Genomic DNA, 15,134 nt, shown 5'->3' with positions numbered 1-15,134 from the left:
TGGCCTGCTGGTGGACAGGCCTTCCGTTTGCCCAAGGGATCCATAGGCGGAAGACGGCGCCGGTGGTACCTGCTGCGAGGTCCGCTGTCCGCAGGCAGGTGCGGGCCAGCAGTGACCGACAAGGACCAGGACACTTCGGAAGCAGGGACAGAAGTTCTCCCTCAACAGTGTGCCTGCTCCAGCCCTGGAGGGGCCGGTGGGCACCCTCGGTTTGGATGTGACCCCGCGTTCCATGTGTGCTGCCCTGAGGGTCCTTATGCCTGTCCACCCCCCCACACACTGCCCAGCCAGGTGTGAGGTTGTAGTGGGTATGAGGACATCCAGAATCTCAGAAATGGAAAATAATGGGAAAATAGGTTTTTCAAGTTGGGGTGGAGGGCAGGGGACCCTCTTTCAAGCCTTGAGGTGCGGGCAGCTTCTTGCCTCCACGTGATGGAGACATGATTAAGAGCTGATGGCGGAGTGCAGCCCACCCTCGTCCTGGCTGGAGACGGGAGGCTGGGTGGACTGCACACCACACACCACCCGCTCCGAGGGGCAGCTGGGCTGCCACCTGGGCTCTTACTTGCTAAGCTAACGACGACTAGCCGAGGAGAGGGGGCGTGAACTGCCCAGCCTGCGCACCCAGCTTCCCTCCACACTGGCAGCTGGGAGGGTGGCTCTGGGGTTCCAGCCTTTCCATCGCTGCTCCTGGCTCCTGAGAAATGCCGTGGATTGGAGTCGGCCCACAGACCACATGCCTCAACGTCCCACGCCAGGGCCACTGCTGCTGCTCTGTCCATGCGGACGGGGGCCTGAGCCACAGGCCCGGCACTCGAGTGTTCACGCCCCAAAACGAGGCATCCTAGAAGGGGAGACCTGCCCGAGGTCACGGCCCACCAGCAGCAGCGTGAGGACAGGACCCTTGTCTGCTGCCCCTCACTTCTTAGCTGTCCGTCCAGCCCCTTCCTCAGCCTGTGGGTGGGGAGGGATCGCTGGGGGGGCGGGAATCCTCTCAGCATCTCTCCCTGCCCCCCCCCGCCCCCTGCCCCGCCTGGTCCTGCCCCTGCCCCCAATCCGGGCTCCAGGCTTGGGCTTGCAGGACTGAGCTTGGCTCCTTCTTGGGGTCTTGGCGGAGAAAGTGCAGAGCAGCAGTTCCCTCCACAAAGCCGCACTGTTCTCAGCAAATCCTCCCAGGAGCGGGATGCATTTTTTTCAAATGATTCAGCAGCACGTGAATGGGAAGGGCCCGAGCCCAAGGCCTCGGAGACCGTGACCAAGGCCTCTGGCATGAGATCCTGCTGGGCCCGCAGGGAAAAGGGGGGAAAGGTGGCAGGGCTTGAGTCAGGGGTCCTATCTGGGTCCTGGGGGGTCGGGAGGGCAGCGTGGAAGCTGGGCAGTGAGTGCTGCAGCTTCTCTCTGCATCACCAAGGCGCTTTTAGAGATGCTTCCCTCCTGCTCCCAAGGGGAGCCAAAGCAAAGGGACAGGAAATGGAGATGGGAGAGCTGGTCTCCATGGAGACGGGGCATCCAGTGGACAGCGGCTCACGTGTACGTGCTAGAATCTTGAACAGCCCTGGGCAGGCCTGGCAGATCCCCAGGTACTGGGCTCATGGGCAGCGTGGACCAGGGCTGGGGCTGTACTGCTGTTTCCTGTTGTCTGTCCTGCACCCGTCACTCTCCCTGCCCCACCCTCAACTCCTGAAAAAACACATCTGCTCTGAGCAGTTGTCATTCCAGGCGTTTTTGACCCTGGCCTGAGTCACGCTGGCCAAGTCTTGCCCTCACACTGGACACCACAGCCCTGCCGCGGACATCTGTTGGCTCCTGGGGTTGGGGAGGTTTGGGGGACCTGGGGGGGGGGTCTGGTCTCTCACAGCTGCTCCAGGGATGGAAGAAGCCCTCAGTTCCCTGCATCATCACAGGGCTGTTTTTAATTACTTCATTTCCCTGAAAGCAGCGAATTTGGAGGAGGTCTGCTCCACCCCTGGCTGAACGGGGCCTGGCATTGAGGCCAGGGAAGGCAGAGCTGAGTGCTTGGGGAGAGCCCCCAGGGCCATGTCCACCATGGGGCAGCTGGAAAGGTGAAGGCTGGGTGCACAGTGAGGCCAGAGGGGCAGGTGGGGCTAGATGCTCCCACGGCCTTCTGGGCACCAGGCCAGCGCTGACGCCATGCATTCCTTGTGACATCTCCCAGGCTGCTCGGCCACATCCCGTTTCCACGTGCCGTTCTGTTGGGGGGAGGGCGTGGCCCCGAAACCTGGGGAGTCCCAGCGGTCTGCAGTCCATGTGAGCACGACCCTCTTTCTAAATCATCATCCACCCGCCCCCTGGCCCTGTAGCTGGTGCGGTCTGCCCCCCACCCCAAAGAAGCGGATGCAGCCCACTGCAAAGGCTCACAGTGTCTTTATCATGCTCCCCACAGCCCACTGAGATGGTTTAGTTACTTGTAAGCAGTTAGGCATCCCTCAGTAATCCAGAGCAGGGCTCTGAAAAGCATGATCACTTCATTACAGCTTTCGTGGGGCAGAGCAGCAGGCTGTGTGTCTGGGGTGTGGGCGCAGGAAGTGGGGCGCCCCTCATTTCTGACTCTACCCTTAAGGGCTAGTGGTGGCCGGGTTGGAGGCAGCCCAGTCCACCCTCTGGGACTTGGGGCAAGTTCATCAAAATTCAAAGGTTAAGGGGCCTCCGCCAGCTCAACCAGCCATACAGTGTCACTGTGTCCACCCTAAAGGGACAAGAGACTCATCCCAAGAGGCAGCCTCGGGATGTAGCTGCAGGCATTAAGCGAGGACTTTGGTAGCTCTGTGATTTGAGGGTGTAGATGTCTACCCTCGTGCTGTCCCTTCTCTGGAGAGTGTGGACAAGAGTGTGGAACCCTCCAGCCCTCCCCAAGTACCCCAGCAGTGCAGAGCACACCTGGAGAGCTGGGGGTCCGAAGCGTGGCCTGGAGTAAGTGGGGGCTGGGTCTTGTGTGGGACAAAATCGTTGCTTTCTGAGTTCCTCTGAAATGGTTGGCGTGTAGTTTTTCCCAGAGACAAGGAAACGGACCAAGTGACCCTCTACTCTCAAACCAGGGCTCGCGTTCCAGGCACAGCAGCAGAGCGGCCCCCACCCACTCTTGATTGGGGCCAGTAGGGTCTTTGGCAAATGTGCCGGCCAGTCGAAAGCCCCTGACCTCTCCCGCACAGCGGATGGCTTTGAGACTGTGTGCGCCTCACCGGAGGGACCACTGGGCGTTTTCCACGAGGCTGCGACCAAGACTGAAGAGTAGGGCGGCAAGGTCCGTGTTAATGCCTGTCTCGCTGGGCGCCCCTTCCAGATCTGAGCTGGAGGCTGCAGTAGGTGGGCGGGGAGGTGACGGTGGCCTCTGCTGCTGCTGAGGCACCCTTGCTGCCCTGAGTCAGTGCAGACACATAAGACTCAGATGGTTCAGAGTTTGTTTTTTTTTTTTTTTTCACGGTATGTCGGCCTCTCACTGTTGTGGCCTCTCCCGTTGCAGGGCACAGGGTCTGGACGCACAGGCTCAGTGGCCATGGCTCACGGGCCCAGCCGCTCTGCGGCATTTGGGGTCTTCCCAGACTGGGGTACGAACCCGTGTCCCCTGCATCGGCAGGCGGACTCTCAACCACTGCACCACCAGGGAAGCCCGGGTCAGGGTTTTGACCTTGTATTTAGATGTTTTTCCGAATCCTGGAGATTCCCGCACCTGTTGCAGGCAGGCCCGTGATTTTTCCCTGCGCCGGAAGCTCTGCCTGGGCAGGCTCTGGGGTCTGGGGATTCTGGGGTGTTGAGTGTGTTGGTGCAAGGCCGTGAATGTCTAAAAGTCAGAGTCCTGAATCCACAGTTTTACCGTGCTCTGGGGTCGGGAGCCCACGCCGAGCAGCGTAGCCCCCTTGGGAAGGGTCCTACAGGATACGTTCGCACGTGTAGCATATGGCATTCCTCTGGAGAGAAGTTGGGCCCGTGGGAAGACAGTCAGGATAATTCAGTTTATTTCAGTGTGAAATAAATGAACTTCTGACAGGCAGTTCTCTTTTGGGGCCTGGCTCCCCCATAGACTATGTCCTTGGCTTGTTGTTCATCTCCATTGCTTCCCCGATAAGGTCTGCAGACACACGAGGACTGAGACGTTGGCAGGGTGTGGGAGAGACTTAAATTGGCCTGGGCTGGTCGACTGTGCTGCTCCTCTGGACCGGCCCTGGCCACAGGGTATGCTGGGGACACCCAAGGTTTCCTGCCAGCCTCCTCCCTGTCCCCTCGCCCCAGGGCAGTGGCACAGTCTGGCCTCCGTTGGTTTCGCCTGGGCTGTTGTCATCTCTCGGAGTCTGAACGTAGCCTGTGTTCTTTGGATCGTCGTCCGCAACCTTGACTTTCCACCCACCCCATTCTTTTCCATCCCAAATCTGGCTGGGTGGACTAGGGATTGTTTTTGCAGGCTCCTAGCGGGGGAAGTGACGTCATGTGGTGTCCACAGCCTGAGGGGTGGGGGCAGGGGCTCTGCGGTTGCTTGTGCTTTGAATTAAGTCCACGGCTGTGCATTCCAGTAGCCAACATCTGGCAGTGAATTCATCAGCCAGTGTATCACCCTTGATCTCAAACCCAGATGTTGTGTTAACGGCAGAAGAGAAAGAAGAAAAAATCTGAGCAGCCCAGGGAGAGGCCATCATTTTTGCGTCCAAAGCGGTTCGAACAGGAATCTTTATAAAGACTCTGCCTCCTACTGCTGCCTCTGGTTCCCCAGGGGCAGGATGGTGGAGCAGAGCTGCTCACTCGGGGGGTGGACAGGACCGAGACTGATCCCCCAACCCAGGGCCAAACACCAGGCCCAGCATGCAGTAGGTGTTTGGTAAACATGAGTCCATGCCTCCATTTTAACTTCTTCCCAGATTCTTTGGGTCTCTTTGCTTCTCCCCAGCCCTGTCCTTTAAATGGCCTGGGACTCAGAGAGGCCCATCCCTCACTTGGAGCGGCCTCCAGTCTGGAGCTCAGGGTTATGCCCATTGTGCTAGGTGCAGGGAACACGTTTCTGGAAAGCTCTTCTTGCCGCCTCCTCTGTCCGCCACTGGCAGTTGGAAAGAGTGTGCTTCTTGGTTTTCCTGTCCATCATCTATCTTCCTGCCTGTGTTGGATCTCCTCGAAGGCAGGGACTGTTACTGAAGACCTTTCCACACTTTACCCCTTTTTCCCTTTGGGCAACAGGAGGGGGCCCATGCTTTTTGGATTTATACTTAAAAGACAGTCCAACTCGGAACTCTGAGCTTGGCATGGAAGACAGTCCCCACTCTGGCTCGTGCCGGGGGCAGAAAGCTGAGGGTCGGGATGTCCGCAGCCGAGTTGGCTGGGGTCCACTGTGCGCTGCTGCCCCGCCCTCCCTCCCCTGTGAGGCCCCTCAGGTCTCCTCTCTGTAACTTGCCTGTGGGAACCTCTGGCTGTGATCAATTCATCAGCCGATGCTTTGCCTGTGTCCTCCCCCCCCACCCCATGCAGAGTGGTGCTGAGCCCAGATGGTACCTGCTGCCCTGAGCAGCTCAGCGCTGTGGATCCCTCGCACCTACGTGGACAGGTGTGTGCCCAGCATCTCTCTTTCGTGGTTGGAGGGTGTTGACACTTTGGGGAAGGTTTCCATAGAACTGGGCTTTCTATTCTCTCTTGCTTCACTTTCTTTCCTTCCATTTCTTTTTTTTTGTTTGTTTATTCATTTATTTTTGGCTGCATTGGGTCTTTGTTGCTGCACGAGGGCTTTCTCTATTTGTGGTGAGAAGGGGCTGATCTTCGATGCAGTGCACAGGCTTCCCACTGCAGTGGTTTCTCTTGTTGCGGAGCACGGGCTCTAGGCGCGCGGGCTTCAGTAGTTGTGGCATGTGGGCTCAGTAGTTGTGGCGCATGGGCTTAGTTGCTCCGTGGCATGTGGGATCTTCCCGGACAAGGGATCGAACCCATGTCCCCTGCGTTGGCAGGTGGATTCTCAACCACTGCGCCACCAGGGAAGTCCCCGAGGTGCTGTGTTTGTTCTGTCCTGAGCTACACCTGCATCGTGTGTCAGGCACCGCATCACGTGCCCCCCATCTCTTAGTCCTCCCACACCTTGATGGTGTGCAGATACTGGCGGCGGTGTCTCCATTTCCGATGTGAGCAGCTGAGTCCCAGGGAGGTCAGGGAACTTCCCTGAGGCTACACAGCAGGGAGGGGCTACAGCAGGATGGAGCCCCACTGCTGCCCCCTTTCAATTAAGAACTCAGACTGCCTGGGAGCCGTAGGAGATTTTATAAGAGAAAAATTCATGGACCTTGATGTGTGGAATGGAATGGAGTCTCTTGGCTGTTGGGGAGTAGTTTTTGCTTCTTTTCTTTTCTTTTTAATTTTATTGATGTATAGTTGATTTACAATGTTGCTAATTTCTGCTGTACAGCAAAGTGATTCAGTTATATATATATATATTATTTTTCATATTCTTTTCCATTATGATTTATCACAGGATATGGAATATACTTCCCTGTGCTCTACAGTAGGACCTTGTTGTTTATCCATCCTGTATATAATAGTTTGCATCTGCTAATCCCAACCTCCCAATCCCTCCCCACCTCCCCCTTGGCAACCACAAGTCTGTTCTCTATGTCTGCGAGTCTGTTTCTGTTTCATAGATATGTTCATTTGTGTCATATTTTAGATTCCACATATAAGTGATATCATATGGTGTTTGTCTTTCTCTGTCTGACTTACTTTGCTTAGTATGATCATCTTTAGGTCTATCCATGTTGCTGCAGATGGCATTACTTCATTCTTTTTTATGGCTGAGTAGTACTCCATTGTATATATGTACCACATCTTCTTTATCCATTCATCTGTCGATGGACATTCAGATTGTTTCCACGTCTTGGCTGTTGTGAATAGTGCTACTATGAATATAAAGCTGCTTTCATCGTTTGTTTGTTTGTTTGTTTTTTTGGCTGCATTGGGTTCTTGTTGCTGCACGTGAGCTTTTCTCTAGTTGCAGCTAGTGGGGGCTTCTCTTCATTGTGGTGCATGGGCTTCTTATTGGGTGGCTTCTCTTGTTGCAGAGCACAGGCTCTAGGTATGTGGGCTTCAGTAGTTATGGCACTCAGGCTCAGTAGTTGTGGCTCATGGGCTCTAGAGCACAGGGTCAGTAGTTGTGGCACATGGGTTTAGTTGCTCCGTGGCATGTGGGATCTTCCTGGACCAGGGCTCGAACCCGTGTCCCCTGCATTGACAGGCGGATTCTTAACCACTGTGCCACCAGGGAAGCCCAGGGGTACTTGTATCTTTTTGAATTATAGTTTTCTCCAGATATATGCCCAGGAGTGGGATTGCTCAATCATATGGCAACTCTATTTTTAGTTTTTGGTTTTTTGGGGGTTTTTTTGCGGTACGCGGGCCTCTCACTGTTGTGGCCTCTCCCGCTGCGGAGCACAGACTCCAGACACGCAGGTTCAGAGGCCATGGCTCACGGGCCCAGCCGCTCCATGGCATGTGGGATCTTCCCGGACCGGGGCACGAACCCGTGTCCCCTGCATTGGCAGGCGGATCTCAACCACTGTGCCACCAGGGAAGCCCTATTTTTAGTTTTTGAGGAATCTCCATACTGTTCTCCATGGTGGCTGCGCCAATTTACATTCCCACCAACAGTGTAGGGGGGTTCCCTTTTCGCCACACCCTCTCCAGCATTTGTTATTTGTAGACTTTTTAATGATGGCCATTCTGACTGATGTGCAGTGGTACCTCATTGTAGTTTTGAGTTTTTGCTTATTTTCTAATGGCCAGCAGTGTGTTTATTGAACACCTATAATGCAGTAAGCATTGTGCAGGGTGCTGGACCTCTGAAAAGCAGTGCCAAAAAGTTCCAAAAAGCATGCAGAACTAGGCGTACCATAGTAAAAGCAATGCAGAATTAGGCGTACCATAGTAAAAGCAATGCAGAATTAGGCACACCATAGTAAAAGCAATGCAGAACTAGGCGTACCATAGTAAAAGCAATGCAGAACTAGGCGCACCATAGTAAAAGCAATGCAGAACTAGGCGCACCATAGTAACAGCAATGCAGAACTAGGCGCACCATAGTAAAAGCATTGCAGAACTAGGCGCACCATAGTAAAAGCAATGCAGAACTAGGCGCACCATAGTAACAGCAATGCAGAACTAGGCGCACCATAGTAAAAGCAATGCAGAACTAGGCGCACCATAGTAACAGCAATGCAGAACTAGGCGCACCATAGTAAAAGCAATGCAGAACTAGGCGCACCATAGTAAAAGCAATGCAGAACTAGGCGCACCATAGTAAAAGCAATGCAGAACTAGGCGCACCATAGTAAAAGCAATGCAGAACTAGGCGCACCATAGTAAAAGCAATGCAGAACTAGGCACACCATAGTAAAAGCAATGCAGAACTAGGCGTACCATAGTAAAAGCAATGCAGAACTAGGCGTACCATAGTAAAAGCAATGCAGAACTAGGCGTACCATAGTAGAAGCAATGCAGAACTAGGCGTACCATAGTAAAATCTGGCAGCACTGCTCCTTTTAGAACTGTCATCTCCTTTGGATGTTCCTGGTTCATTTGATGTCATGAGCTGAGGATGATGCCGCGGAAGAGCAAACTTAGGACAGGACTAACCTGATGTTTACTGATTTGCATAAACACCTTTCTGTGCAGCATTGCAATAAGGTATAGATGAGGCAGGTCGTAAGAGGGACCAAGACAAACCTAACCTGTGCTGCCGTCCAAGTATCTCAGGGTCAGCTCAGCAAATAGTGAGCCCTAACTGTTCTGTGGTTAGAGCATAGCTTCTGTCTGTTAGAAGCTCCCAGGGCCCTGAGCAGATGGGTACAGATGTTTACAGCAGAGTGGATGAGAGTTGCGGAATATACCAAGTGCTGCAGGAGGACAGGATTTCCCTGAGGGAAGATGGGGAAGGGCTATTTCAGCTGGGTCTTGAAGGACGTTCTCCAGGCAGAGAGAGGGAGATGGCATTCAAGGCAGAAGAAACTGCCTGTCTAGAGGTATGGACACCCCTGAGCAGGTTCAGATTCAGGGAGTATTATGGACTGGCGGAACAGCAAGAGTGGGGGTCCACCACGGCAGCCGAAATAGTCACTGGCTGGCGCCAGGCTGCACAGGGTCTTCTGTTTTAGACGAGGGCAGTGTGCGGCCGAAAAAGATGTTTGAGCTGCACGGGACGTGACTGAGAAAAGATAACATGTGCTGCGGAGGGAGGATGGGTGGGGGTTGGGAGGAGACGCTGGGATCAGGTTGACCAGCTACCAAGGGCAAGGCCCTCTGTTTTAGGGTGGCATTTCCTAGATGTGGCTTTGTAGGTTGGGGCCAGGCTCAGCCTGGGAAACAGGAACCTGTGGCCTTGGCCAGTCATGACTCAGCGCCGACAGAAGGAAAAATAAGGATGGGTTTGGGCCTGGGTGGGGCGCTGGGGCTGTGGCGTGGGGCTCTGGTGCCAGGCTGGGATCCAGAGCGCATTTCAGGGGTCCAGGGGGATGGACACAGATGGGGATCCGTGTGCCTGGGCCTCCCTGCTCTACGGGAAAAGACAGCCCTGCCTGGGGGCTCTGAGATTCCAGCTGCCCATTGGGGAGTGGAGGTGGGAGGTGCCTCTGAGCCTGTCTGCTCCTTGTTTCTTTATTTTGCTCACACCCACACTCACGTGACCCTCATCCAGTATGACCCTGAACAGCGCAGGCTCAGCGGCCATGGCTCACGGGCCCAGCCGCTCCGCGGCATGTGGGATTCTCCCGGACCGGGGCACGAACCCGTGTCCCCTGCATCGGCAGGCGGACTCTCAACCGCTGCGCCAGGGAAGCCCAGGACAAAGCTTTTAAAGCCATTAAAACAGGCCGTGCTACCAGCTGATAAGCCTCGAAATGAAAAAAGGGAGGGCTCTGCCCGTGACAGGGTGAACCGCTGATCCGCGCCCCGTCAGGTTATGGGTTGGAGCGGAGTCTGGGCTTAATTGCTACTAGGAAGCCCTGGGGTGCATGGCTCTCGAGCAGCCTCAGGCCCCAGGGAACATTCCGGAACCTTCCCAGCCTGATCTCTTCCCCTCTCCTTCATCTCGTGTCACGTTCCAGGATCATCCTTCTTTCTGTTTGGCCTTTTTCCTCGGCATCCGTCCCTTATGTCTGCTAGAGTTGCTCTTGAATGTCTCCTCCTCCCGTTCAATAGTTTAAATGTTCAACCTTCCTCTGCCGTGCCTCTGATAGAGTATGTGTTATTACAGAGAATCATCCCTGCGACATCTCTCAGGGACACGTTGAGGACAGGTTAGGAGGCTGACGAGATAGACCTTTTAGATGGAAGACCCCCAACCTAAATGTGATGGGGCCCCTCGTAGGTAGGTAACTCCCCCTCAGCCTTCAGCCCAAGAGAGCCTGATTGCCGGTTGGCTATGGGGGGTGGGGACTCTCACCATCCTTAACTGCGAGATCAGGACTGCAGACCAGTCAGTGTGCTTATCTGCTTCCCCAGCCGCAGATACATACACACTGGGGAGAAAGAAGAAAAGCCCCAGAGTACTCAAGCGTGACATCAACAGCGAGCTGCTGTTCAAATCAGTGACGGCCCCAGCAGCCCCCTGTTGTGAGGGACGAGAGCTTCTGCTCTGGCAACCTGTCGACAGAGGGCTCTAGCTTCACTCCTAGTCTCCCCCTCGGGATGGAGTCTGATGCTGTACCCAGGGCTGGGGTCATCTTGCCCCTCACCTCCCACCTCCCTGCTGCCCCTTGCCCCGTCCTTAGAGCCAGGACAGTCTTTCGGGGACTCTGCTCACCTCTCTGTCTTTGTTTTGCAGTGATCAGGGCCAAAGCCGTCAGCGAGAAGGAGGTGGACTCCGGGAATGACATCTACGGCAACCCCATCAAACGGATTCAGTATGAGATCAAGCAAATAAAGGTAACGGCCACTGTCCCTGCGTTGCTCCATTGGGCAGAGCTGTGGGAGCTTTGGGAGCAGGGCCGGGGACCGGGCGGGGCTGGCCCACCACCTCAGTGCACCACTGGGTCCCTAGGACTCGGTCCATCCACCTCTGAGGCAGACAGCTAGGAACGAGGGCGTCAAGCCACAAGTGGATCTGATTTTCCTTAATCCGTAAATGCTGAGAAGTGGTGTGGGCGTGGTCTGTTCCCACCAGCTAGGTTATTTCAGAAATGCATCATCTTCGTGAGCCTCAGCCTTAAGTTACCAAGTTCACAGCATCTGTGGAACGTTCTGTGAGTGCCTCTTCACCTCTCCATGGCAGGTTCAGAGGCAGTGGGAACTTGGCTGTTGCCTCTGGGAGCCCACGACCAATGTGAGAGCAGGTGACCTGATTCCCCCAAACTGCGGGTGGACTCTAGTCTCACCGGGTTAGCTTTATGCTCTAAGAGGAGGGGGGATTTGGACAGAGGAGGACTCCTGTGGACAGGTGTGCTGGGACAACTTCCTGAGAGAGGGGAGTTGAGAAGGAAATGGACATGGCAGCCTGGCCGGTGACGGAGAAGATGCTTCGCCAGGGGAGGGGAGGGACGGGAGGCACTGGGGGCTGCAGACCGAGGGGGTGGTGGCATTTGTTAGGTTTTCAGAATGGTGGTTGTGTTCGAGGTCATGTGGCAAGGAGCCCATATTTGGGAGGGAGGGAGAGAGGGGAGGACATGGCGGGGAGGTTGGGAAGACAGGACCAGTGCTGATGTTGACAATAACTAACTTGGTCTACAAGAGGGAAGAAGATTCTAGGCTCCAGCTGGAGGAACAGCGTTTCAACCTGGGTAGTAGTTGTGGCCATCCATATTTAATTTTGTTACAGAAATAAAAAATAGAACATAAATGTTACCAGAAGGTCAAAGAAATGCTTAATCATTGTGCCTATGTCATTTAAAGAGGTGACCCAGTGCCTACATCTCTATTTATGAAGCGGGAAGGACAGTTGTCTCTGCTCTCACGCCTCATTGAGGGGTCGTGAAAAGGCAGGTGTTGACAGCAAGGAAGCACTTTCAGCCCTTTGGTGACAGACGTCATTGATAACCTTTCTTGGCATGAGTTGGGGTGTGGCTCTTGCAAAGCGGGTTCGTCGTGACATTGGGATGACCCTGTTCCATTTGAGTTTGCTTGTTGAAACTCTTCCCCCCAAAACCAAACAACGCTATTAATCTCGGTTTAGCCACAGCGAGAGTCCTGATGCAGTTCGTGTGGAATCGTGGAGCCCGCGTGTCTGTGATCTACAGCCATGTTTAGGCTCCTCTGTTGTGTGGTCCTGGTGCATGCGTGCGCTCCCCTTTCCATTACCCCCACCCCCGCTCACCCGGCTTCCAGCAGCCTGCACCCCCAAAACTGGCGTGGAGGGCAGTTCTCAGTCCACACTCAGGCCACCGCCTGTCCCTGTCCCCGATGGGGCCGCAGGAGCTCCCTGGCTGTGGCTTTCTCAATTCCTGCCCAGGCACTGGAACAATGCACCCCTTCACCTGGGCAGCAGGTCTGTTCCCAAGAGGCTGTAAGAAAATCACAAGTTGAAAAGTCAAACTCCACTTGCCCAAGGAGTTACGTCCTAATTGAGAGGCGCCTCTCCACTCTGGTCCCCGTCAAGTAGCCAGTGCGTAAAATTCCTGGAAATACACGAAGTGGTGATACTCCGTGATGTGTCAGAATCACCTGGAGATACATAAGCCCCTCCCCAGGGATGCTGAGATGACCTCACAGGTGGTAGGGAGAGCAGGTGTGTTATCTGAGGCGGGTCCTTCTGGATGACAGTCTCATGCCCAGCCTGGTGACAACTGCCACACTAAGAAGTAAATCAGTGTCTCCAGGGAATCCCGTGCATTAGGAATGGTCGTCTTCTGATCTGTCTTACTGGTACATCTCCATCCCCTTTTCCATGTTGGCAGTACCACGGGTGCATGTCGGGGCGCCCCGCCGTGTTCGGGATGGGAACGTGGCCGTGCCGCCCAATTCGTTTACATTTCTCATCCTCCTCTTTCCAGATGTTCAAGGGACCTGACAAGGACATAGAGTTTATCTACACGGCCCCCTCCTCCGCAGTGTGCGGGGTCTCGCTGGACATTGGAGGAAAGAAGGAGTATCTCATTGCAGGTGTGTATGTGGATATGGGCATGGAACGTGCCTAGGGACCGTCCAGAGGTGGGGAGGCAGGGCGGCTCAAAGTGGAACAGAGCCCTGACGATACACACAGTGCTATTCAGAAGTCTCGGGGATTCCCTGCCTAATTCCCGTCAGAGAATTAGTGAATTTTCTCCTGTCCTAGACATTCCCCTTGTTAGACTAGTGGAACCAATGTGACTTGAGGGGAAGGAACAAAGTAAACCGGTATTCATAGGGAATTTGAGGTCAGGTGCACGCAAAGAGGTGAGATGCTGGAAGTGCTCAAGCCCGGACAGGAGGCGGGGAAGGAGAGTTGAAACCTCATTTTAAATCTCTTGATATTATTACGCTCTCTACTCACCTGCTGCTTTGTTCGTCGTATCCCTCTTTTTTTACTGTGATAAAATACATATAACATGAAATTGACCATTTTAGCCATTCTTAGGTGTACAGTTCAGTGGCGTGAAGCACGTTCACATTGTTGTACAACCATCGCCACCATCCAGCTCCAGAACCTTCATCTTCCCAGACTGAAACTCCATGCCTGTTAAACGCCCCCCTCGCCCCAGCCCTGGCAATCTCTGTTCTGCTTTCTGTCTCGGTGAATCTGACTCCTCTAGGGACCTCATAAAAGTGGAATCCTAGAGCGTTCGCCCTTTTGTGATGGGCTGATTTCACTGAGCATAATGTTCTCAGGGGTCAGCCATGTTGCAGCAAATGTCAGAATTTCCTCCTTTTTTAAGGCTGAATAATACTCTGTTGTATGGATAGACCACATTTTGTTTATCATTGCATCTCTTTTAAAAATTATACTCTTTTATTCTTACATAAAATGATTTCCCTTTACTTCTTTCTACTGCCTCCTCTGCCCACCCACCTAGGCTTCCCCCCAGAGTCCAGAGCAGGTGTCCTCAGAATCAGCGCTATTGACATTTGAGACCAGATCATTCTTTGTTGGGGGGCTTTTCCTATGCATGTAGGACATTTAGCTACATCCCTGGCTTCCACCCACTGATTGCTGTAACATCCTCCCCCCAGTCGTGGGGTCTCTGACATCACCAGATGTTCCCAGGGCAGGGGCAGAATCACCCCGAGTTGAGACCCCCCGCCCCGGTCTAACAGAACCTCCAGTGATGCCATAAATGCTGTATGCCCGTGCTGTCCGGTATGGCCGCCACGAACCACACACGGCTGCTGAGCGCTTGAGCTGCGGCTCGTGCAACTGAGGGGCTGGGGCTTTCATTTTACTTCATTGCAGTTGATTTAAATGTAAATGTGAACGGCCATCTGCAGCTGGTGGCCCCTATACTGGCCGGTGCTGTCTGGGTCAGCCAAGGAACCTCACTGCCCTCTTCTAGGGAAAGTAGGAGTCAGATCACAAACTTAAGAAAAAAGAAGAGACAGGACATCTCCCCTAGACCGACATCCTATTTTGTTCCCCAAATCCCAATTTAATCATAAAATGAATTCCAAATCCAAATCTCCATGATTTGGGGGATTTTCTTCCGTCCCGGTTATTCACACATTTCAACACATGTTTAGCGGGTGCCCCTAGGTGCCTAGCTCTGTGCTCGGCATGGCAGGGGTTCAGGAAGAGAGATCCTGGGGCCCTGCTGTCAGGAAGCCCATGTTCCCACCCGCGGGGGGACAGGAGAATAAGTTAAAGAAAGTAAGATAAGTTTCACACGTGGGGAAATGTGAATAGTGAGTGAATGCTTAAAAGGTACAAAGAGGCAGAGACCCTAGCAGGTGCCAGGACCCAGAAGATGTAGTGTCGGGAGAAGGTACTGACCTTGGCCGTGCAAGGGCGGTGCTGCAGGGAGGGAGGTGCAGTGGGGCCAAGGAGGCTTCTGGGATCTCTCCTTGGACAAGTACCTCCCTCCCTTCCACAAAATGCTCACATCCAGCACCTGCTTCCGTGAGTTTCTTTGTCAATACCTCAAGAATTTTGTCCCTCTCCTTGGGGATAATGGGAGATTTTTTTCCTTCCTTTATAGGCCCTTCTGAACTTCCTAAATGTTTTATTTTGAGCACCTATTATTTTTTAACATCTTTATTGA

At 53.9% G+C, this 15,134-nt stretch overlaps 1 protein-coding gene across 1 annotated transcript in view; it reads left to right on the top strand.

Annotated features, from left to right (window-relative positions):
- Window positions 1-15,134, top strand: part of TIMP2 (TIMP metallopeptidase inhibitor 2) — a 51,505-nt gene that overhangs the window by 26,360 nt on the left and 10,011 nt on the right. Inside the window, exons 2-3 of the mRNA XM_082678081.1 lie at window positions 10,796-10,896; window positions 12,957-13,065. Coding sequence (XP_082534207.1) covers window positions 10,796-10,896; window positions 12,957-13,065 — 210 coding nt within the window. The remainder of the gene's footprint in view (window positions 1-10,795; window positions 10,897-12,956; window positions 13,066-15,134) is intronic.

This window comes from Grampus griseus, assembly GCF_964374135.1.
Source record: "Grampus griseus genome assembly, chromosome: 20".
NCBI lineage: Eukaryota > Metazoa > Chordata > Mammalia > Artiodactyla > Delphinidae > Grampus > Grampus griseus.
The sequence above is the reverse complement of the archived record's forward strand: the minus strand, read 5'-3'. Positions and strand labels throughout refer to the sequence as shown.